The sequence below is a fragment of the Arachis duranensis genome, chromosome 3 (genome assembly GCF_000817695.3).
Source record: "Arachis duranensis cultivar V14167 chromosome 3, aradu.V14167.gnm2.J7QH, whole genome shotgun sequence".
NCBI classification, from domain to species: domain Eukaryota; kingdom Viridiplantae; phylum Streptophyta; class Magnoliopsida; order Fabales; family Fabaceae; genus Arachis; species Arachis duranensis.
In genome coordinates this window covers 34,642,193-34,667,725 of record NC_029774.3, presented here as the reverse complement: position 1 = coordinate 34,667,725, position 25,533 = coordinate 34,642,193, and the positions used below count along the sequence as shown (strand labels likewise).

Below are 25,533 nucleotides of genomic sequence, written 5' to 3'. Positions count from 1 at the left end.
GGTGACTTTGAACGCCGGTTTGGGCCATCAAATCTTGGGCAAAGTATGGACTATCATATATTGCTGGAAAGCCCAGGATGTCTACTTTCCAACGCCGTTGAGAGCGCGCCAATTGGGCTTCTGTAGCTCCAGAAAATCCACTTCGAGTGCAGGGAGGTCAGAATCCAACAGCATCTGCAGTCCTTTTCAGTCTCTGAATCAGATTTTTGCTCAGGTCCCTCAATTTCAGCCAGAAAATACCTGAAATCACAGAAAAACACACAAACTCATAGTAAAGTCCAGAAAAGTGAATTTTAGCTAAAAACTAATAAAAATATACTAAAAACTAACTATATCATACCAAAAACATACTAAAAACAATGCCAAAAAGCGTACAAATTATCCGCTCATCACTATCAATATGATTTATTCACCTTTGATCCAGGAAAGATATAATGATTCATTTTCTATCCTCTTTAAGTGAGTGTGTTGAGGAAGCAGGAGGCACTAACACATACTTGATTCATTTTCCATGGCATATTTCGAAATATTGTGGGATGAGACCCCTTAAGCTGCTTATTTGAATTATGTAATTGAATATTGGAATTCAAATCTAAAAATGAAATTCTACACCTAATATTTATTGTGAAAACAATTTTCAACATGTAATAAAGAAGTACAAAATAAATTATAACGTTGGTTAAATATCTTTGTATAATAATCTTTAAATAAATATTTAAAACATGGTATCACCAAAATCCGTGTCTTTATCTAAATGACATGTGCACATTCTTGAAAAAAAAGAAAGAGGTGGGAATCTTCAAGATAGTGGTAGAAATAACATCCAAGACATAAAAGGCCCTTAGGGAAATAGACACTGAGAAACATTATTCGACAAGACACCATCACAAGAATACAAACTAGAGATGAATCAAAGTCTCTCGTTCTCGTCTGGTGTCTTATTGAGGTCATAATCTCTCAAACAAGCCTTTTGACCGGTCGAAGAAACCTCATCGGAACTCTTGCTGGGCAGTAGTTCTTCTTCCAGTGAGTCTTGAACTATCTTCCCTATGTCGTCTGTGTCCTCTTGAAGCTTCTCTTCAGATAGTCCTGAAAGTTAGAGCATAACAAATCGCTTGGAATAAAATTACACATTTTATAGATAACAGGGTCAGGTTACTATATTCTGCAAGGCTTGTTTGACTTACGTTTCCAGAGTTTAGTAAGTTTTCTTTCTATGAAAATGAATTCCTATTTGGACGCAATATCCAGTTCAACCAGGATATTGTTCTCGCATCGGGCCTATATCAGAACAAAGTGAGCATCAAAACAATGGGGCAATCCAAGAGCTAGGGAGACAGTGCCTATGAAATCTGAACTATGGTAACAATTCTCAAAGTTGCTAGAAAGAAGTAGACAAGAAACAAAGATTTTGCTTTAAACAACGAGGCTTTATAAAAGAGTCAATCCATAACATCACAACACACAACAGCAACTGATCAACCTGATTTGTCACAATTTCTAAATGATTTCCCATTTTCACAACACACCAGCATAAACTCAAACCATTGACATCATCAGTACAATTTGGCAATTCAAGTGATAAGAAGAAAGTACATAGGAAAATCTTACTATGTTCAGGGGCAGGGGAAATTTTTGAATCAATTGAAAATGTGATTCGTGTAATTGAAGGAGCAAGAGAGCCTGATCGATATGCCAGAACTCCAAAAGAATGCAAATCAGCAAGTATGACCAAGAAGGAGACAAGAAAAACAGATTTCTATTTAAATAATTAGTTTTTTGAAAAGAGTCAATTAATAGCATGACAGCACAAAAGAATTTATGTACTTGAGAAAGCAGTGGTGAAAGAAAGAATTGATGGCATATATCTAAATATCACATATAAATATAATATAAGTGGTCCCATCTGGGCAAATCATAGATTTAATGTGTAAAAAGACTTTTTACCTTCACCTCCGCCAGTATCCTATGCGAATGTCTCATGTCTGTAGTTGTAAAGAATTCGAAGCCAAATTTCTTCCGGTACTTTGCTCCGAGTTGACACAAATCCTACAACATTACGGGTCATACAAATCATAAGATATTTTTGCTTTGTATTATGCTTACAGGATACTAAACCCACTCAAATAGTTGTCACCGGTAGACGAAGTAAAAGGACCCCTGAGCGGTGGGCCAGATTGACCACGTACCGATATTAGTTCAGTAGGCGCTCTACCAATAGCAACTCCTATGTGCCTGTGTGCGGAGAATGCATCCAACCATGATCTAATAGGCGAATTGTTGAACCATAACTCCCGAGCGAATGATGTTGCGTGCTCAAGGGAAGAGAACGGAGATGCCTCTTGCATCGAGTGGATGAAGTGGAAGCTGCTTGCACAGATAAAGAGCTTGTTCTCCTCCAATTTCCCTGTTAGGTCCCAACACATAAAAGTTGAGCAAGAGAACTCTAAGTATACAAGTCAACGATATCAATTCTCAAGGTACAAACCCATAAAAAAGCGAAATTAAATAAAAAACAATTAAATAACTCTCTTTATATTGGTGTGCACGTCATATATTGCTAGCCAAATTTATCTATGAATCAGCAGCCTCTTCTCCGGTATCGATGGCATCAGGCGTGGGTTCTTCTAAGTCGCCATCTTTGGTCAATGAAATACCGTCAACATCATGCTTAGACAAATCAGTCAGACTTGGTTGGAGGGAAAGTTCGACCTCACAGTGTTCATTGTATTCACCCATGTCAAACAAATCTCTCAGCTTCACATGGACTACTACACTCCAGTCCTTATCGACTTCATCGTCTACATAGTATACTAGGCGAGCCTCGGATGCGAGAATGTATGGCTCGTCATCTTCACGATCACCAGTGTGTATCGGATTACTAAAGTTGACACAGGTGTGGCCAAAAATGTCTTGTTTTATGCCTCTACCAGACGTGGTGTCTACCCATATGCATCTAAACAAGGCCACGGAAAACTGACCACTGTAATTCAGCTCAATGATGTCTACCAATCTCCCGTAATACACAACGCCACCAACAGCCATGTTACTGTCACGAGCGCTTGCATAACTTCTAGTGTCAGAAGTGACACAAACCCCGCTATTCTGGGTTCTCATTCCATCCTCTCTTGATAGGGTTCTAAACTTGAATCCATTGACATTGTACGTCGTAAAGCGCCTTGCCTGAATATTGGGGCCACATGCGAGCCACTGCATTTCTCTCGGGTGCATAGTACTTCCCAATGGTATCTACTAATGAAATATACTTTTTTTTCAGTTAGGTAAAAGAAGGCAAGATACCATCGAAACTAAAAATGGAATAGCCATACAGAAGATTTACCTCATGCTTGAACCACTCGGCGAATTCTCTGTGGACAACCTTGTCAATGTAGGCTTCATTTCTTTTTCCAATACTTCGTAGCTGTCTTTTTCTGCTAGCCCTAAAATCCCTGGACATACCACATGGATTTATTGTCAAATGATTTAACAAATATTGCCTTGGGGTACATCATCAGCCGAGCTGAAATAACTACACTTACTCTAAGAAATTCTCCACCGCTGTGCAATTGACCAATACGTGACGATGTGCTTGGAGTCTCTCGGTTGGTGAAAGATTTATACATGCTGAAGCCCCTACCGCTTTGCCAATCGATGGGAACATGCTTGTAACAGTAACAGTCACATCTTCGCTCGGTCGATCATCAACACGTACTGGTCGATTGATCCTGCTCTCAACATTATCCAGGTATCATGAACAGAAAGTGAGAATCTCATCGAATAAGTAGCCCTCGGCAATCGATCTTTCCGGTGCTGCCCTATTACGCACGTACTGCTTGAGACGACATAGGTACCTTTGTGAGCAAGATATGGGTGTTAGGTTGTTCGCTTTCAAAATAATTGCATTGTAAAATTAGTCCTTTTGTTACCTTTCAATTGGATACATCCACCTATAATGCACCGGGCCTCCTAGGCGTACCTCTTCGACCAAATGCACGGTTAGGTGTACCATGACTGTGAAGAAAGATGGTGGAAAAATTATCTCCAGTTGACAAAGAGTGATGACAACATGTTCCTGTAGGAGAGGAAGTTGTTGAGGGTCTATAGATTTACTGCATAGTCGTCGAAAGAAAGATGAGAAATCAGCTAGGACGACTGCCACTGGGGCTTCCAATACATTCCTTGATGCAATTGGGAGAAGATGTTCCATGAGAGTGTGGTTGTCGTGACTTTTCAAGCCGGATAGTTTTCGCTGCTGTAGGTCAACACAACGAGATATGTTGCTCGAATGACCATCTGGGAAGACCACGTTCTTTAAATTCCTAAGAAAGACGTCTTTCTGTGAATTCGACATGGAGAATATTGCAGTGGGATACTTTCCATCTTCTCGAGGCTAGAGTTCATGCCTAATTCCTATCAGTTGGAGGTCTTTTCGAGCTTTGAGGTTGTCCTTGGATTTACCACTGTCATTCAGTATTGTGTTCAGTATGTTGTCGCACACATTTTTCTCTATGTGCATCACGTCCATATTGTGACGCAATAAATTATATTCCCAATATGGTAGTTCAAAGAATATACTCCTCTTTTTCCAAGGAGATTCATCTTGTAATGCAACCTGTTGTCCGCGTGCTCTTCTACCGGTAACCGTTTGCCTCTTGCCATGCTTGACATGCACATTATCCAACTGTCTCAAAATATCTCCACCCGAACATGTTACAGGGGGACGTCTGACCTCTACATTGCCATCAAATCTGACCCGGTCATGCCGAAATCTGTGACCTTGACTCAGAAAGCGCCGATGACCCATGAAACACCATTTCTGACTGAAGGTGAGTCGTTTAAGCTCAGCATCTAAGTTGCACGTAGGACAAGCTCTCCCACCGTACGTATTCCACCCAGATAAGTTGCCCAACCCTGGAAAATCACTGATTGTCCACATCAACGCAGCATGCATCTTGAATGTTTTTTTCTCGCTAGTGTCGCACGTATCAACACCACCCCACAACTGCTTCAACTCATCTATCAAGGGCTGTAGGTAGACATCTATGTCATTACCAGGCATCTTGGGACCGGGAATAATCATAGACAGCAAGAAAGAGCTGGGTTTCATACAAATCCATGTGGGTAGGTTATAGGGGATGAGGATCACGGGCCAGATCGAGTACCTTGAGTTGAGATTTCCGAAGGGGTTGAAGCCATCGCTAGCCAAGGCTAAGTGAACATTGCGCGGATCACCACTGAAGTCAGTATATCTTCTATCAAATGCCTTCCATGCCTCTCCGTCCCTTGGATGCCTCAAAAAACCATCTGAGTTAGAACCTTTCTTATGCCACAACATGTCAGTCGATGTCTTACTAGACATGAACATCCGCTGTAGTCGTGGAATAAGGGGAAAGTAACAAAAAACCTTCGCCGCCTGCGGCTTCCCATTCTTCTTAACAACTACATTGATCCGGACAATGGAATTCCTCCTAGTCTTTTGCTTCCACCTCGACGTCCCACATTCCTTGAACCTAGATAGTTCTTGGTTGCTGCCTCGATATAGCATGCAGTCATTCAGACATACATCTATCTTCTTGTACGCAATGCCGAGCTTTCGTATGGTCTTCTTCGCATCGTGGAGTGAGGCCGGAATCTTTGCATGCTCAAAGGCCTCACCTAGTAGCTCTAGTATCATTCTGAAAGCCTTGTCGCTCACTCTGCACAGGCACTTTATATGGTATAGCCTCACTAAGAATGCCAGCTTTGAGAATTTTGCGCATCCCGGATACAATTCCTGCTCTCCATCCTGAAGCAGCTCATCAAAATTACAGGCCGCTTGACTAGGTTCACTGTACAGATACGGCAACTCTTCGGCGTCCCTCCCAAAATCCATGTTGCCTGATTCTTCTTTATTAGGAATGAAACCTGGCAGGTTGAATGCCTCATAAAGCATGTCGCGCATTGGATCTCGGTAGACGCTATCTGGGTCAGCTTCTTGTGTCTCAGTAGATCTCTCTCCTACACGTCTCTCGCCGTGATGTAACCAGAAGGTATACTTAGCAGGAAACGGTCTTAACAGCAGATGATCGTAGGTATCCTCTCTAGATTGGAAAAGCCGAAACCCACACGAAGGATATGGACATTGTATCATCCCATCGGATGATGCATTCGCAAATGCGAAGTCCAAAAATTTGTTCGAGCCGGCCCTATATTCGATACTACCTCGAGGCTTCGAGATCCAACTCTTATCTATATCTACTTTAACGATATCGTATAAACGAATGATAAGTAATCCAAAGGCATATATTAAATTTATCACAGTTATTTAATGGGAGAGTAATAACATATTTTAATTCAATAAGTAATCCTATAGAGAGAATGGGAGCATAACTTGGGAATGAAACAGAGATAAAGGTACTTGTATCCGGGATAATAGATAGCATATAAATGGTAGAAGGAAAGGTTGCTTACTCATGGTCTAATTCTGCACTTGTAAAAAAGTACTGGAAGAAAGAATTTCTGGTTCCAAAGCGAAAAAATGAAATAGAAAAGAAGAGCTTCCTTTGTAAAAAAAAAAGGAGGGGGAGGAACAGAAGTTAGAGTGTAAAAATACAAAAAACAAAAATATAAATAACAGAAAAAAAATTGAACAAAAAAATACTGCACTATCGTCTTCCTGAAACGTCATTAGCTAGTCTAATGAATTCAAAATAGTTAGTATTAACTTCCAGCCATTGTTTCCCATCTTCTATATTGCCTTTTCATTTTGCGGTATCCTTGTTTATTAGATGTTCAGGAATACACCCTTGCTAATCAAACTTCTCTATTACGAAATATAAGTTAATATATAGTAAATTAACTTCACGGCATAATTGGAAAATCATATATCTATCCTGAACACAACTCACACTGCTTGATTATAAATAACTAAATCTAAATACTGCTTTACTAAGCTAGCTGAATGTTATAGAGTATAACTTATTAACAGCATAAGAAGTTCCGTTGGATAAGAATAATCACCAGCCAAGATAAACATAAATACATGTACAATCACAGAATATTGCCAAGAATCAGACTTTAGGAGAGTTGCTGATTGACATGACGCAATCACACATTGCTAAGATTTCTATTCATTCCCAATAAGCAAACCAAGCTATAGTACAACATAGAAAGTGGAAATCCTAAAGCCAATTTATTATCGGATGAATCAGGAAATATGAGGCAGGGGAAGAAAATGATGTAATTTTCTAGTAATAATGTACCTGCGTCCTCTTTCGTGCACTCACGCAGGAGGGATTCCAAGTCTTCTCTTCGGTCCTCAACAGAAGCTTTGAATCGTTCTTCAACAGTCTTGACCTTTTTATACCAAATGCGGAATTAGATACCTTGGTAAACATGACAAGTTGGCACAATATATATGTAACATCCACATTGGCACAAGCGTGGCTTTATATATAACTTTCAAACTTATTTCAAACAGAATTCTAAGAGGACTATCACGGAAGTTGCATCAATTGAACAGAGCAAGAGGAAACAAAATGTGATTAACAAAACACAAAAGCTAAGTTTGGTAACTAATGAGAAATAAGTAATTGATAAGTGTGTTGGGATGAGAAATAAGTAATAATGAGACACCAGGAACTGAGAAACAAGAATAATAATCTAACATGTGTACTATGCTATATATAATATAATACTTGAGTTCTTTGCAAAGATAACAGTCCTACACATATCAAACTTTAGAACTGAAACTTTATCTTCACTTCATTTGGTGAGCTTCTCCATTTACCAATCTCAGTTTATATTGTGAATAACTTTTGTTATGTTAACACTAAAAAGAATTCTTGCTTCTTGAATCTTGATTTGGGATAACTTATTAACCAGCCAGTGTTTCTTATTGGTCTAATCTTTACCATTCCATTAAATATACAGCTGCTGCTCATCCAGCCATGCCAGTCTTGACGTTCATGCAATCTGACACGGCCAGTGTTAACCACCACCACCATGAGACAAACTCTTACATGACCAAGTCAATCATTAGAATGAATAAAAAATAAATAAACATTAATGGCATTCGACCAACATGTTAATTAAATTGACAGCAACTCAGACATCTGATCTTCATTATCACCCCATGATTTAATTCTCTATTAAATAATTACTCATTCTTTGATCACACCATAATGTTGAAGCTTTAGGTGACACGTATTATAATAAATCATGTGAGGTTTTCTAATTAAAAGAAATAAGGAAGGGAAATTCTATAGAAACAGAACAATATATTGAAATGGCGGAAAGAGAGTAAACTCACCTTAGAAATTATACAAAATCAGAATATTGTTCTGTATGTATGATTCACTTTTAAATAATAATAATAAAGACCAGGTTTTGAACAATGGAACGATCAAAGTAATGTCGAGGATATTCCTTAACGTGGTCCACTACTTAAATAAATAATGTTTATCCAGAATCAATTATGTTAAAGAAGGCTAAGATCATGAATATAAAATAATCATAATGAAGCACTTGGAGCATGCGATTAAAATACTTTACAATTATAACTAACAAAAGCTTGTCTTAAGTTGACCAATTTTTAGCACTGGTACACTGGCAAGCTATTTGAATAAAATTGAAAAAAAGGGTTATCTGGAGTAGTAGTCTATTAGTAGAGGTACTAACCATAGAGCAATAAGAATCTTTAGGTATTATAATAAATTAACAAAATATCATCTCATCATCAATCTTGGAACTCCTTATTAATTAATAATTACATGTTGCTTAAATAATTCCTACTTTCATTTTTGCATGTTTGTTAATGCACGAGTTTGGAATTAGAAGACATATAAAAATGGTTGGAATAGAAGTTCACTTTCTTGAATTTGTAGTTTTAAATATGCAAGAGAATAAGACACTGCAGAAGATACTAGACAATGTGATTCTAAGAGTAGTTGCAAACGTGACAATGTGATTAGTGATTCTCTGAATGAACACGCAATACATACATCAAGTAGGCTGATTTGATGTCACAACCAATTATAAGAAAGAACCTTCTCAACTTATTAATTACTCTTGCTTTTCTTCACTTAAAATATTCTATTTCAATGCTCGATACTCTATGAAGTTTCGAACTAGATTTATAAATGGTCATTTTGTCAAATTGTTAATTTCAATGGCTAAACACTTTTACTGAGCAAAATACATTATACATTAACCAGGACATAATTATGAATTAACAGGATTATCTATAATTATATGAACTTTACTGCGCTTTGGAGTTTCATTATTTAAAATTATATGGCACCAATGAACAGGTTTTTGTTTGAATGCTAATTTGTGTAAAGTTCTTAATTAGTCCCACTAAATGAGCTTCGGATCGATAGAGTATATACTCAAATTCAAACCAATCTGTTATTTCATTGATATTTGATAACAGAATTCATTATTTTGGACTATAATTGTAGATATAATTGATAGAAATTATCTGCTTCTAGTTTTAGGGCTCATACAACCTCATTAACATTAACACTTGAAAATTTGGTGGTAGGTTCTGCTACATGGAAAGGGGTTGCCACTTCTAATTTATTTCTATGGCTTATGGTTTCAGGCAAAATTGGTGAAAAAGTACCCCGCAAACCTTTGATCTACCCTTTCAGATACCAGTTACTTTTAGTGGAATAAAAACAACGGCACAATTCATATGCGAGACAGAGCTAACAAATAAAGAACAAACTAGAACCTTACAAGAAAAGAGGGGTTTTCTACATACCAAAATTGTAAACCACGATGCTGGTCGACGATGGATCCACCGGCAACGAGAAGCAAGATTCAGCTTGTAGTTGTGTTCTTTGTTTGAACGGCAGCAAGGATGGGCGCGGGGAGATGTGTTTGTGCCTCTGCCCCTTATGTGTTCGCGCGATGAAGAGCTGAGGTGCGGATCTGATTCTGGAAAGGGTCGACGGCAGGAGGGAGAGGGTTGGATGGACATGCACGAGACTCCACAGTCACAGATTGGGCCACGGTAGAGTAGGGAAGACTTTCGCGCGCTCTGCTTTCTCCTTTGGCGGGTTTCTAAAATACTTGATTTTGGGTATTATGAGGCGCGATTGGGTTAGAAAATCGGTAGAGGGTTTGGGGTTAGCGGTGGGCTTGTGGGTTCGACGCAGAAGCAGAAGGAATTGGCGTCGGAAGGCTAATTTTGGGGATGAATCGCAGCAATTCACCCTTAGTTGCTGCGTCTTGTGAAACCGCAGGAAATTTGGCACAGGGAACCACCGCGTGTGTTGTAGTGATAGGCATCAGTGTTCCAACGTCTCATCAATTCACCAAGAACTTCTGGTGGGATCTAATATGGACAGGCACCTTTTTTGCGAATGGCATGGAGCATACCTCGCAAGCGCTTGGCAGCCCTAAACTCCAAGCTTGATAGATATCATCCTCTTCCGTATCAATAATGTCAAAGCATTTCTATTTTAAAAAAATCATTGGAATAAAATTTAGCCTCTGAACAGATACAAATTTATTTTGCTGACAAATACATAACAAGTAATGCTGAGTTTAACAAGTAATAATAATCTAAAGATATAAGAATTCTCTCTAATAGCAAAATTATGTAAAATATTAGGATAAAACGAAAAACAATAATGAGGTTTAGATAATACAATCATGTAGTGAAAATCATCTAAATATGCTGATCTTTTTTCTAGTTCGAGTTGAGTGCCTAGTTTCATCTAAGACAATGTTGAAAAAATTAAGGTAATAATTAAATTAAAGAAAGCTATTAATTTAGATTGTGGACATGATCCTTCGGAGCTCAAAAGCCACAACTTTAGGTCTATGGTACAATTATATATAAGCCATCAATTTAAAGGACAAGAATACGACTAATCTATAGTACTTTTGGTTTACTTTGTAATCATAATTTAAGCTAAATCTAAAGATAATTTAAGCTTTATCCTGCAACTAGTTTCAATTTGCAATGCACAGTTGCACATATACACACACTTGCTTTCTCTCTCATAAGTCACTTTTAGTAATAAATTAGGGAAAAACAAGCAAGCAGACAGACAGCTACGCTCTCTCAACACTAACACCACACGCAAACACACCCACACACCCTCTCTTTTTCTCTCTCTCTCTCTCTCTCTCTATCTCTCTCTCTCATACCACACAGAAAATAATAAAAAAAAGTGAAACAGAGAAGCATAATAATAGATATGCATAACTTTGTACACAACTACACATGATTGGGCTAGTCACAAGTTTAATAGTACTATTGTCGAGAATCCCATGGGTGTCATGTTTGATGTTTGTGCAGATTTAAATTCAAATCAAAGGTTTGCACATGGATGGCAGCAGGGGTAAACTTCAACAATATTAGGCTTTAATAATCAAATGAAGCAGAAGAGAGTTTATTAAAAAATTGGTGTTCCTTAACGTTACTTGGGAGATTCAGTGATTGAGGCCCCACCACCGTGATCTCAATCAGAACATGTAGGATCTGGTGGTTGCCTCCATCGGAGACATTAATATCACTATACACCCCTTTCCACTTATGTTAGTTTCATTAACTCATTCATTATTACTTCACGCAAAGACTTAAAAGTAGAAGCAAAAACAACCAACACTTGCAGTTGCAGGGATGTCCAGAAAAATACACCTTTGAAATCAATTATCTCACAGCAGATACAGATTAGAATGCTGATAAGAGGAACAACTTAAATTCAAGAAACCAAAATAAACAAAAAATATAATAAGAACAATTGAATTAATTTACCCTCCACTCAGTCCACCATATTTTCCGAATATCATCATCTGCCTCATCAAAACTCAGCCAAGGCTTGTTGTAGTTTTTCTTAAAAACCTGAGAAATACGTTTCAATCCAAGCTTAGGTGGGTGCCAACTACATCAAAAACCAAAAAATGATAATGACATATTACTTAGTAAAAATGAGACATGCTATTCATAAAATTTAAAGCAAATAAAAAACCATTTGGCACCATCATATCTAAGCTTTGGAGCACTTGTGCTGGAGTGACCAGTGGCAGTGGATGTTCCTTGACCCTGAGCATCTTGGGTACTATTAGATGTGGTTTGTCGTTCCCCACAAGATTCTGGTCGACTGGGAGCTACAATACCTGGATCACTCTGCATACCATGTGAGGCAGTATTGGAAGGTTCATTGGCTTGTTGAGTGCATGATCTTGGCACACCCGGAGTAGGCATCATTTGTATCTGAGGCTCCTGACGGGAGGGGGTAGTAGTAGCAATAGGTGGCGGTCTCCCATTGGTTGGAGCAGTCGTGTCGGATGATGACCCAACGAGAGAGTATGGATCCGCATGCAAGTCAAGGGGCTGACCAGTAGAAAGCCTAGGCCTCCCCTTTCGGCCTCGGCCACGGCCACGGCCACGGCCACGGCCGCAATCTCCATCTCTACCAACCATATCCTGTACACATTAAAATAAGCAAGTTATTATCCATACTAGTTAAAGTAAAATGCAATTAAAGTAAAATCAGCTAGTAGTGTCATCAGCTAGTAGTAAAATACTTTTGCAGATTTGAATTCAGTAAAGAGTAGGAAGAGTAGGAAGAGTAGGAAGGAAAATGCATGGGAAGGAAGAGTAGGAAGATGAGAGGAAAATGCATGCTTCAAAGTTTAAAGGAATCAGTGGCTGCAGGATTTTTTACAGCATATTCTAACCCTGCACTGCCAGCTCATTGAAGTAGCAGCAGCAAGAGGAGTATTAGCAAATATGCAATTAAAGTAAAATAAGCTAGTAGTGTCATCAGCTAGTAGTAAAAAGCAGCATGTTTTGGGAGATATGCCACAAATTGGGTAAAGAATATAGCAGAAGCAGATTTTTCTTTAATAAAAAAAAAAGTGAAATTGGGTAAAGAATAAAAATTGTAATTTAATTTAGAAAAATGTCGAAAAATGCATGCTTCAAAGTTTAAAGGAATCAATGGCTGAGAGTTCTTAAAGTCAAGGTTCAAGAGTCTTAAAAGTAAATTAATAAATTTGCAAACTAAGAATTTACAACTAAAACCTCAATTTGAGAATTCTGAACTTCCATCATCATCAATGTAAGCATCATCGTCATCATAGTTCTCAATGTCATCGTCCTCCTCATTATTTACGTTAGGAACCTGGAGGTCAACTACTTGAAGTTGTATCATATCAACATCTCCTGACGTAGATGCTAATGATGGTGGAAACTCAGTTTCTGAAATGATCCTAGAATGTGGAGGCTCATCATTCTGATACACCTCGGTTTCAGATTCATTTTGTGCCTCCTCCATTATTTTTCGTGGTTTACATGTAATCACAACCTTCCAATTAGACTTACAGCCTTGTGGATATGGCATGTAATACACTTGTCCAGCTTTTTGCGCAAGGATGAATGGATTGTAACTCCCATATCTCCTAGTGAGTAATACTTCAATTATTTTGTAGTCTTTGTGTCTACGCATTCCCTGAGGCATAGTAGGGTCATACCACTCACAGATTTTTCGTTGTTGGAGTGTCAAGACATAGTTGCCCTTAGGCTTTGCCCAATGACCTTCGCGTACCTGCACCAAATTCAAATCTGGTCGCTTACAAAGCACAGCCATGTCTAACCTTGCCTTTTCATTGTCTTTTGTTCTTTCAGTATCCATAACGGTATTCATTATGTTATCAAAAAAAATTCTTCTCAATATGCATTAGATCCAAACAATGAGGAACCAAATGATCTTTCCAATATGGGAGATCCCAAAATATACTCCTTTTGGTCCAATTGTGTTCCACCCCATATCCGCTCAATCTCACTTGTCCTCCTGTGTCAACTATTTTAGGATAGTGTCTAACTCTTTCGTAGACCTGTTCGCTGCTAAGCCTAACTCTTGCTATGAATGTCGTATGTTAGGACGCCTTCATCCCATAACTCTTTAAGTTCATCTATCAATGGTTGAAGATAAACATCACTTTTTGCTTTGGGATTTTCTTTTCCGGGTATGATGCACGTTAGGAACAAAAAAGGGTCTTTCATACACATATGAGGTGGAAGGTTATAAGGGGTAACTATAACAGGCCAACAAGAGTACGGTGTGCTAAAATGAACATTAGGAGAAAACCCATCAGAACAAAGTCCAAGTCTAACATTACGCGGTTCGCTTGCAAAATGAGGATGCTTGGTATCAAAATGTTTCCATGCTTCACCATGGGAAGGATGTGTCATCACGTCGTCATTTCTGCGATTTTGGTGATGCCACAACATATGAGGGGCAGTACTCATTGATGCATACAACCTTTGTAGCCTTGGAATCAATGGCAAATAATGTATTCTTTTATATGGCACCTCTTTATTTTTTTCCTTCCTAGGCTTAAATCTCTGCTCCCCACAAAATTTACATTGTCTAAGATCTTTTTCCTCTTTGTAATATATCATACAACCATTGACACAACAATCTATCTTAACCTCCTTAAACCCAAGTTGGAAAACAATTTTCTTAGCTTCATAGTAATTCGCAGGAATTTCATTTGGAGTTGTTTGCATTTCTCTAAACAAAGTTGCCCACTGGTCAAAAGATCCCTGGGATTGGTTTCCCTCTGATTTTATACTCAGCATCCTACTAGCAAGTGACAATCGTGAATGGATACAATTTTCCCACAAGGGTTTACTAACTGAATCTAAGAGGTCATAAAATCTTTTAGCATCTCGATTTGGTTCCTCCACTGTTGGTTGCATGTACATGTGAAACTCAAGTTGCAAAGCATCAACAACCATCTCATGATAACGATCAAAATTTTCTTCCCATGTAACACCATCTAATTCAGAGCTACTTTCAATATCTTCTTCTATCCTAATCTGATTCTCTGTGGGTATCTCTTCTCCATGCTCTATCCAAACCCAATAATTAGGTTTAAACCCATGAGTATATAGATCAATCTTAATGTCGACCAACTGTTTAAACGTCCCACTTTGACATCTGGCACATGGACACCTAACTAAACCTCCTTTGAGAAATTCATGAGTTCTAGTACACACATCCACAAATTCATTTACCCCTTTAATAAAACTGGGTTTAAGACCCCGCCTCTGATCATACGTTCTATCATACATCCAGCTTCGGTTCTGGTTTTTCATTATTAATGAATTTAATTTCTTACATATCGAAGGGATAATATTCACTTTTTAATTTTTTTTATTCAACGAGAAACCACAACAAATAAATCTTATCATCAATATAATTTATACTTTCACTATGAATGGTTTACACAAACAAGCATACATAAGTAAGTATAGATAAGCATGCATAATAATTTAACAGAGAAAATAAAGATAAAGATAAAGATAAAATAAAACTCAATAGTTTAACAGTGATAATAAATAAATAAAGAAGTAGAAGGTTAAACCTTGAATAGCTTTTTTGGGAGTCTTAAACTCTACCAATACTTTGTGATAGTGTATATGCTGAAGAACCAAATACTCCACTATTGTTTCTTTGATCAAAAGATTCTATTGACCCACACCACTACAATTCCCACTGTGAAATGCTGCATAGAAATATCAAATATTGCAAAAGAGTATATCAGAATCTTGAGTTCGGTAGCAGAAAACTGAATATTCTTTCAATATTGATGATTCCTCATACTTCACAAAGAAGCAGAAAACTAACTAAGCTCCAAGAAGCTAAACCAGAAAACAGAATCAGCTAGTAACAAAATGCTTAATCAGTAACCGAATTTCAAATTCTAACAAACTTAAAACTAGCTAACAAGAAATCAAGCAAAATCAACACATGAAGAATAAGCAGAAGTTGACAACTGCTAATACCTGAGCTGAAATTACAACAAGCAATAATTGAAGAAATGAAAAGGGTAGTGTACCTGGTCATAGGAAACCCTAACTTTGCAGCACCAGAGAGAGGGAATCTTTTAAGAAAGCTGCTTCAAATGTATATGTTGTTGTTAGAAAATCAAAATATATAGTTAGGAACAGGGAATCATTGCAATCTATAGATATAACTCTAAATGTTTGAGAAGAAATGGAAGTCACGTTAAAATACTATATAAACTATAAGGTATTGAAACAATAGAAAAATAATCATTTTAATATTTTTATATTTTTGTCTTGAGACTGTTATTAATAAAAATGAGGATAGAATCCAGAGAGCCAATAGATTTGTGCCAGATTTCAAAAGGAAAACAGAACAAAATGCATAGGTCATTAACACGGATACAATATGCTTTAGCCATTGCTAATACAAGTTTCACGACTGAGTCGCTCATAGTTCTGTTCTGTTGAAGGGAATTGATATCTTGGATAGACTTGGTTATTATTTAAGTTATAAGGCAATAAGGCATGATTGTATTTGTGATGTAAGTTTTATAACACAGATTTTGATATGATAGCAGTTTTTCTTCTCAATAATGTACATATGATAGCAGATTGAATTTGTTTTCCCATAATATTTGTTGTGACGACTAATCAATGTTGCTAAACAAAATCGGTTTAAAAAAAGTCTCAGAGTATATTGAAATGTTATCCATCTTTTAATTTTTAACATTTGTTCAGTCTTTTATTTTAATAATATTATTTGATTATTCTTTGATTGAATTACTTTCATATTTTTTTAGGTAACATATTACCCTTAATTTAACTCTCATTAACTAAAATTTTTTTAACTTCCTCTCTGGAAATAAAACAGTTACTTTTGTTTCTTTTATCTTTCATTATTTCTTTCTTAATATACTGGTCAACATCATCAATAATTTGCTGTCATTGTGTCTATAATTTTCTGCTTCATTTATTTTTTCTTGCATCAAATTTTTGTTTTTTTTATTTCTTTTTCTATTTATTTATTGTTATTATAATTGTTATTGTCATTGTCATCACTGTGGTATTACTGTGTTGTCGCTGTCATAACTTTTCTTGTTAAAACAAAATGCATCTTCCTTTTTTTCGTTGATCGATTGCATATCTTTTTTTTTTTTCACTAGTAAACATTAAATTTTTTTATTTCTTTTTGCACTACTATTTCATTAAAATAAAATAAAATAAAATGACGGTATAACGTACACATGAATTCTCCATGCACGAGAAGAGGTTACTTTATTGTTGAACAAAACGAAAATATGAGTATAATAATTAATAGTCAAATTAATTATTTATGATTTTACATATCTTCATAACACATTTAAAATAATAATATAATATAAAATATTTTTAATAAATATCTAAAATTTATTTAAATTTAAATTTATATTTTTATTAACATAAATTATTTTAAAACACATCTATCTAACATAATAAGAACACACAAAATTCTTTTGATACATATCCAAAATTTGTCCTCGTATTTTATAAGCAGTAATTATTTTTTAACACATAAAATTATAAGATTGTTCACTAAATAACTTTGTTAACATATCCAAAACTAATCGAAGTATAATTGTGTTCGTTACTCGTGGTACATAATTAGAGCAATTTACACATATAAAATGATTGAAGAAAACGTTTATGTAAATACAACATTGGCAATTTCCAGACGCAAATACAACAAACGCAACTATATATAATCCGCTACACCCTGTAGCGGAACTTAATTGCACGTAATCCGCTACAGGGTATCGCGGATTATGTTGAAGGCGGGGTTACTCATAAACCGCTACACCCTGTAGCGGTTTATGACCAAATGGCTTTTATGCATAATCCGTTACACCATTTAGTGGATTATGAGTATAGTGGTTTGTCCATATATACCGCATGAGGCTGTAGCGAAAATCATTTGAGTTATTTTGGAAAGAAAGTTAGAGAGAGAAAGTAGAGAGAAGAGAGAAAAAATTTAAAATATTTGAGTAGTTTGGAAGAATGGAGGATGAACGGCGGTTGTACCGGCTCGACGGCGTTGCTCACGTAGCCGGAACCATCGATGTAGAGGTAAGTGTCTGTATGTCCAAACACTATTTTAATAAATGTATATTTTATTCAATATTAAGGAAGTAATTCATTAATTAGATAGATAGAGACTTAGTTTAGGTTTTGGTTTGTAAATGAAAATTTGAAATATAAACTTTGACATCTAACATTTAATAGTCAAGGTAGAGAGGTAAATTAGTAATTTCAAAACCCAAGTAGCTTAAGACTAGAAATACAAGCTATAGTTTGGTTGGTGATGTTATTGTTAGAAATTAAGCCGGTGTTCTTTATTTCTGAAAATGCAGCCAATCCGATGTGTGTATAGCGTCCGTAGGCAACAGAATATGCCGTTACATGATAGGATCATACCTTACTTAGAGAGGGCTGGGTTGTACCACCTGGCTAGACTGAACGCGCATTGGTTCTGGTTAGATGAACCTCTGGTCAGCACATTTATTGAGAGGTGGCGGCTTGAGACCCACACTTTCCATATGCCATTCGGAGAGTGTACTATCACGTTCCAGGACGTGGCATACCAGCTCGAGCTGCCCATGGATGGCCAGGCTGTTTCCGGGTGCATGACAAACTTCCATATGCACATCGAGGGGGCCAGGCCGGCATGGGAGTGGTTCGAGGAGTTATTTGGTGAGTTTCCGCTGCCGGATAAGAGAAAGTTATACACAGTCCACTTCACATGGTTTCATGAGCGGTTTAGGGTGTTACCAGCGGATGCTTCAGAGGAGACCGTGCGCATATATGCACGCGCGTATATTATGATGCTTCTGTCGATACAGCTGTTCATGGACAAGAGTGCTAATCGAGTCCCCCTTCGCTGGTTGCCTTTTGTGGCGAGACTTGACGATATGGGCAGCTGGGTTGGACCCCTACAGTTGCTACAGTCATGGATCTTTTGGCAGTTTTCCACACTGAGGCCGCGGGGTTTTGATGCCTTCTCTTTTTCATTGGCATCCAGGTATACTTTAATTCATTCTTTCTTTCAAGTTCATTACGTTATATATTTGAAATTACATACTTATGTGCTATTTCTGCTACTCAGATGGGCCACATATTTGCCCTCTTCTGATGGGAAGGAACGGCGGATTATATAGTATCGTCTAGCTTTGGATCGACTGACTCATCGAGATGTAAGTATTTTGTTTTTGTTTGTTGTTATTTTAATTGTTTTTTTCAGACTTATATGAATACATTGGTATAATGCTGACCTTGCCTCCTGTCTATCAGATTGTGTGGGAGCCTTATGGTTCGCTTGACGTACTGGCAGTCATCCATCCGGAGATACTGACCGAGGAGCACAGCCGGTTATGGCGGGATGTCACCAACCTGATCTACTTTGCAGTTATTGAGTGGCATCAGGTTGACAGGGTCTTCCCACAGCTAGGGGGCATACAGCATTTGCCTGAGCCAGCGCTCAACATAGAGTATCTTCATAGTAAGGACGGCAGGGGTGGAGATAGATGGTTCCCCACTTACTATAGGACATGGCATCAGCATTAGGACGAGTGACTTCGTTCTGTGTTGAGTGTCCAGAGAGTTCCTGATCCTGGTCCATCTCCTGAGTACCTGGACTGGTGGCACCGTGTTGCACATAGGATTCTGTCACTAGGAGTTGCTTTCGCCGACCCAGGCCGACCCAGGTTCCGGACGATGCTATACTCAGAGGGTCGTCGCAGACATCGACTAGAGTTCCAGCGTCCGATATGCCGAATAACAGACGTTTAGAGCGGAGACGACGCATCGGTACATGTGCCACTGATCGCGACTGGCGCTCGCTATACGACAGGATGCAGGAGGAGCAGACTGGTGGTGATGACGGAGGCCAGGCAAATCATCGCCTTCGTCGATCTTCTGCTAGACGACGGGCTGCTCGTGGTGGAAGAGCACCTCCCGTCCACCACGATGACGAGGCAGGATCGTCCCGTCAGCACCCTACAGACACTCATGCTAGTGGCACCGCAGAGGCTAGTATGGGTGGTACACCTTTTACCCACGTATCTTGCTCTTAGGTACTACCTGGGTGTGCACACAGCTGTTAGCCGATCTTGCTACCACTTCTTTCACCATGGATTTCGACGATCAGTTGTATGGACCCCAGTTCTATGCGGATTTTGGTGAGTTCATACGGGGTGACGACGTTCATCAGTACCAGAGCCCGATTCCAGGCGGCCCTTCAGACCCTACGGAGTATAGGCCACAGCCAGCAGATATGCCTGAGACCCAGGTTCCTGAGATCCATGTTCCTGAGACCCAACTTCCGGTCGACTTGAATGAGCCCGCAGGCAGCCCATACGACACTTGGTTCGGGATGGGGGGACGCCACCATCTGCATTTGGAGTTGGGGCACAGGAGGCTCCGCGCGAGAGATCGGCGAGCGGCGAGGGTTAGGCGTCCGATTCGATGTGGCACAGACTCGCACTTACTTGGTCCATTCGGAGGCGATCATGATGTTGACGGTGACCAGCAGTAGCGTCCGACTCTCTTAATTTCTGACAGTTATCCATGTATGAATTATGACTTATTTATTTTCTGTTAGGGTTAACGACTTGTGACAGTTATATCTGTATTAGTTATGTAGTTATACCTGTATTATTTTTGTACGAGTTAATGCGAATGACGATTATATTTTGTATCAATTCGTGCGTTTGGCATCATGGGTTTTTAACCCTAACATATAAACACCACTATACTCATAATCCACTACAGGGTGTAGCGGATTATGCATAAAAGCCATTTGGTCATAAACCGCTACAGGATGTAGCGGTTTATGAGTAACCCCGCCCTCAACGTAATCCGCGATACCCTGTAGTGGATTACGTGCAATTAAGTTCCGCTGCAGAGTGTAGCGGATTATATATAGTTACGTTTGTTGCATTTGCGTCTGGAAATCGTCAATGTTGTATTTGCGTAAACGTTTTCTTCAATCATTTTATGTGTAAATTGCCCAAATAATTATATACCACAGTTAGAACAAAAAAATTGATTTTGATAATATTATTTTAATTCTAATTTTAGTTTGTTATTTTTTTTATTCAGTTTAATCTTAAATTTAAATATTCTAAATTTAACGAGATATAATTTTAAAATTTAAATATATGAGAGAGAAATTTGAGAGAAAATATCTAAAAGTAATTATTACATCAATTTGTTTAAATTTTTATAGATGATGATTGATTAAAAGATGAATTTTGATAAATACCTAGTTGCACCGTAATTAAATATACACATTTTAAAAATATGTTATACTTAAGATTCTCTTGCAACAGATACGTAGATATAAACAAATAAATTAAGTTAAAAAACAAAAATATTAAAATAGAGTTACAGCTAATAGCATTAAAATAGGAGTTTTTTTTGAAATAAAATAAAAAAATTTAATTAAAAAAAATTCATCCATCTTTATTTTTCAGGAACCAATTTTTTTTTTTGAAAAAATTTGTCTAATTTCTCGACAAATTTTATCATATTCTGCCACCTAAAAATAATTAAACACACATTATAAATAATAAAATAGTATCTTTTGTATATAAAAAAATCATCTATTTTTATGGGATATCTATAATAATTTTTTTTACTATTGGCATATATTATAAATTTTTTTGCATCGTATTATCAACAATTTATTATTCATTTTTTATTATATTTACCCTTATTTTTCTATTTTACAACGTATATTTAAATATTATTATACTATAAAAAATATTAATGAGTACTCACTAGTATTAATTAAATTTAAAATAAATAATATTTTTTAGACAATAAAAAAATATTAATAAATACCCATTAATATTAATTAGATATTTTATTGTACTAATTGAAATAAGGGTAAACATAGTTAAAAAAGAGGTAACTAATTGAAACAAATATTAAGAAAATAAATTGAAAGTCACAATTCCGCTTCTCACTATGTAAAGTTGGGGTTTTCTGATTCCCTTTATCATCATGCCCCTCATGTAAAGTTGCAAAATTTAAATAAAAAATAGCAATGATTGGGTGATACATTAGCATAACCTTTGTTATTTTGTTCTGCTTTAAACAGATCTAGAATGGGGACGGTTATCACCCTTTTTATCTTGAGAAGATCTTGTTAGAAAATTAAATAAAAAATATTTAAGAAAATACTAAAAAAATTATGAAGTGCATTGAAAATTTTAAGATTGATGACTAAGTTTAATAACAAATTTTTAAAATGTGCTAGAAATTACAAGAAGTTACTTATTTAAATAGTCAAAGTAAGAAAACAAAGTTGGATAAATATGTGTATTAAGAAGCTAGTAGAATCATAAACTTTTAGTATGAAACTTTACCTATATAAAAGCACATATGCCTTATGTATTTTGTATGTTCCATGTAATGAAAAAAGATATGATTATGTGAAGTCCTTCTTTATTCTATTAGGTAGCATTTGGTAGAGATACAGAGACCGAGAGACAGAGACAGAGAGACAAGAATTAAAATAAGTCTCAGTATTGCGTTTGGTATAAAATATCGTTCAAAATATAATACAGAGACTAAACTAAATGAAATAACCAAATTATCCCTACTAATTAAAAGAAAAAAACAAAAATAAAACCCAAATCCAATCCTTCAGACAACTATTTTCCCTTCCTCCTTTCTCAATCCTTAATCTCCCGTCAGTTCACCCAATTTGGCCGCGTCAATCTCTTGCTTGGCGTCAAGTTCACCGTCGACGAGGAAGCCTTGCCACCGTTTCATCAATTCCTTCGCTTACGGTTCTCTCCATCTGTCTCTCTCTCTCACGTTCGATCTCTCTCTCTCTCTCTCTCTCTCTCTCTCTCGCTCTCTCTCACTTTCATGCTGGAAACAGGGGCTATCCTCCGAATAAGGTATGTAAGCTGATGATTATAATAATTTTGATACCAAATTTCTGATGATTCGATAATGACACTGATATGAGATAGTTAGCATCGTTGTTAACTTTGAATAAAGTCACGATTTGAAAAGTTGTTTTTCACAGTGAGTGATTTTGAGTTTGTGGTGTCTGAAATTTAAAAGGAAAAAATAGTTATGTAATACCCGGTCTAACCGAAATTAATTAAATAATGAGTTAAGTAGGAGCGAATATGGTTGAAAGATTTGGCAATTGGAATTTGATGATTTAAATATGATATCTGGATTCAGTGAATTTTTCCGAGTCAGAAGACATAATTTTCTGCGTAAAAGCGCGCAGTGAAATTTTGACCGGGAGTACCGGCTGAGACCTGTCTGGTACTGCAGCTAAAAAAATTGATTATGAGTAAATAGGATTAAGAAATGAGGAATTATGATTAGGGGAGGTAGAAATATTTGAAGTGCGATTTAGAGCGCTAATCTTAAAGGTTTTGGTCCAAAATTGAGCCAACGGAAAAAAATAAGTGAACTGGGCCTAAGTGGGCCCAAGACCCAACATATATAAACATTAGTTATGAGCATTTCAGCTCATTTTACCCTAAAAGAGAGGTTGGGGCGTTGAAATAGAGAAGAGAGAAGAGAAGAGAGAAAACCTAACTCTCTTTGATCTTCAAATCACCATAACTTGAGCTACGGAGCTCCGATTGACGAGCCGTTTGCGGCCACGCGTCGCTCTTTTCATCCTCTATAATTTTATCTAAGTTTTGTGGTGAGTATTTCATTCATCTCTGCCCAGTTTTTGAAATTCCCCACTGTTATACGTTTTTGGGTAGTTAGTGTTGAAATCTTGTGATTTTGGGTGTTTAGGGATACTCCAACATGGATTCCAAGTGGGTTCTATCCCTATTTCATATGGGCTGAGGTAAGAAGTGCTCAAACCCTTGTAATTTGTCAGAACCCTAGGTTAATGTATATATGTGAAATTGGTTATGTTAGTGTATTTGGTGATTTTTGTGTACAATTGGGGGATTGGTGTTGCTTGAGGAGCTTTGGTGAGGTTTGGAGCTAAGGTTGGTGGAGACTTCCAAAGAAGAGGTTCAATTGGTTTGGCTACAAGAGGTACAGTTTAAGTTTCATTTAAGTACCGTGTGGTGTGATGAGAATTCCTAGGCTAGATGTCCCTAGGATTAAGTTTGGATTGTGTAAATGGTTGGTGCTAATATGCATAGTTGGTATGTAATGTAAATTAATGATTGGGTTGAAAATTGTGTGGCCTTGTATGCTTGGTGTATTGAGAATTTGATGTATTGGGTAATGAGTATTGATTTGTGGTTTATGCATTTAAATTGTGAACTTGGGCCAAAGGCCGTGAATAGGTATGTTATGTGGTCATATATGTGATCATGATTATTGATGCCTTGATGGTATTATATATGGGAAATATGCATGTTGTGATATATGCTTGATGAATGATTGAGGTTGAATTGTGGTGGAACCATGTTGATGGTGAGTATGACATTGTTTATGAACAAAGATGGTTGGTTGGAAATGTTATTATTGGAAATTGAGATTAGGAAGGAGGCATGACATGTTGTTATGTTTGTATTCTAGCCATTTGTTTGAGAAGTGTTAAAATGGTTGGATGGTAGTTTTGGGAATTATGGTAAACTGTTAATGTGTGAGTTGAGGAGTCTTGATGTTGTTTTTGGTATATTTTGATTGATTTCAAAAAGGGTTGAAACTAGCATGTTTTGGTTGATTTTAAAAAGGGTTGAAAATGGCTTGTTTTGAAAAGGGCACCTTGTGGTTTTGTATGAAAAATATGGTTTTTGGGCATACTTTGACGGGACATAACTTGGACTACGGATCTCTATTTTGTACCAAATCTATTTAGAAATGCAATTGGATCCGGGATGTCCCTGCTGTTTGAAGAACGGGTGAAAAACGATTTAAAATGAGGAAGTTATGTCCGTCGGAAGATTGGGGGTTGAATCTGTGAATTCTGCAGCTTTTAACTTAGAAAATTTTTAGCAGAATGTCCCTCCACGCGTAGGCGCACTTGGCGCGTACGCGTCGTTTTTCAAAAAGGCACCATCCATGCGTGTGCGTGGTGTACGCGTGTGCGTCGATGCGCTGCACCCAATGCCCAGCCATTTTCCCGAGAGTTGTGCCAGAGTTGTGCCAGTTTTGTGCCTGGGGCGCAAATGCACCCACGCGTACGCGTGGCTGACGCTTACGCGTCGTCTGGCTGTGTTTCAATCTGTGCGTCCTGTATGACGCATACGCGTCGATGAGCTTTGTGGGCATCCACGCGTGCGCGTGAAGTACGCGTACGCGTGGCCCTGTTTTCATCCCAAAGTTGATTTTTGAGTTCTAAAAGCCAAATCTCATACTTCTAAGCCTCCGATCTCACCCGTTATGTATTAAATCATTATGATATGCTTAGTAATGAGAAAGGAACTAGGGGTTGTGGTAACTTGCGAGTGAAGTAAGGGGAAAAGTTATGATCAATGGTGATCAACGATGATTATATGAGATATGGAGGATGACGGTAGGAGTACCGTGTATGCCATGAGCCGAAGGGCTATATCTATTGATAAATGGCTGGTTCTTGATTGAACCATGAGCCGGATGGCTGAGTTATTGCCGGGTCACGGAAAAGCCATTATTGATTATGGCTGAGTATAAATGCATATATGATTAATGTTGAAATGTGATGTGTAACCCCGGGTAGTAGGCAGTGGCGTTGTCCACTTGCTCCGGGTATGAGACGGAAAAGGATGTTTATG

The 25,533-nt window shown here is 37.4% G+C and overlaps 2 protein-coding genes across 5 annotated transcripts; both read right to left on the bottom strand.

Moving 5' to 3' along the window:
- Nucleotides 1–690: 690 nt before the first annotated feature.
- On the bottom strand, nt 691–10,262 carry LOC107478684 (uric acid degradation bifunctional protein TTL-like). 4 transcript variants are annotated; one of them, XR_008007228.1, is made up of 6 exons: nt 3,540–3,789; nt 3,341–3,449; nt 2,190–3,265; nt 1,948–2,049; nt 1,188–1,281; nt 691–1,089 (listed from the first exon to the last, which is right to left on the bottom strand). XR_008007228.1 is itself a non-coding variant. In XM_052259480.1 (6 exons), the coding sequence occupies exons 1-5, from the start codon at nt 9,962–9,964 to the stop codon at nt 1,231–1,233; spliced, it is 684 nt and encodes a 227-aa protein (XP_052115440.1). In that variant the 5' UTR covers nt 9,965–10,262; the 3' UTR covers nt 693–1,089; nt 1,188–1,230. The 4 variants fall into 4 exon arrangements, 1 of the variants encoding a protein (XP_052115440.1); XR_008007227.1 differs by having other exon boundaries at nt 2,190–3,249; XM_052259480.1 differs by lacking the exons at nt 3,341–3,449; nt 3,540–3,789 and adding exons at nt 7,242–7,335; nt 9,746–10,262 and having other exon boundaries at nt 693–1,089; nt 2,190–2,407.
- Nucleotides 10,263–13,852: 3,590 nt separating this feature from the next.
- Nucleotides 13,853–15,103, bottom strand: LOC107478695 (uncharacterized). The gene has a single exon (XM_016098828.1). The coding sequence runs from the start codon at nt 15,101–15,103 to the stop codon at nt 13,853–13,855; it is 1,251 nt and encodes a 416-aa protein (XP_015954314.1).
- Nucleotides 15,104–25,533: the final 10,430 nt, after the last annotated feature.

What these genes read in the sequence shown, in the direction of transcription:
- LOC107478695 (XM_016098828.1), bottom strand. Translation starts at nt 15,103, where the DNA reads ATGAAAAACCAGAACCGAAGCTGGATGTATGATAGAACGTATGATCAG.
- LOC107478684 (XM_052259480.1), bottom strand. Translation starts at nt 9,964, where the DNA reads ATGTCCATCCAACCCTCTCCCTCCTGCCGTCGACCCTTTCCAGAATCA. An exon ending in CATCGTGGTTTACAATTTTG is followed by an intron (nt 7,336 to 9,745) that starts GTATGTAGAAAA and finishes TGGTATAAAAAG; the next exon opens with GTCAAGACTGTTGAAGAACG. An exon ending in GGATACTGGCGGAGGTGAAG is followed by an intron (nt 1,282 to 1,947) that starts GTAAAAAGTCTT and finishes GTTCTGATATAG; the next exon opens with GCCCGATGCGAGAACAATAT.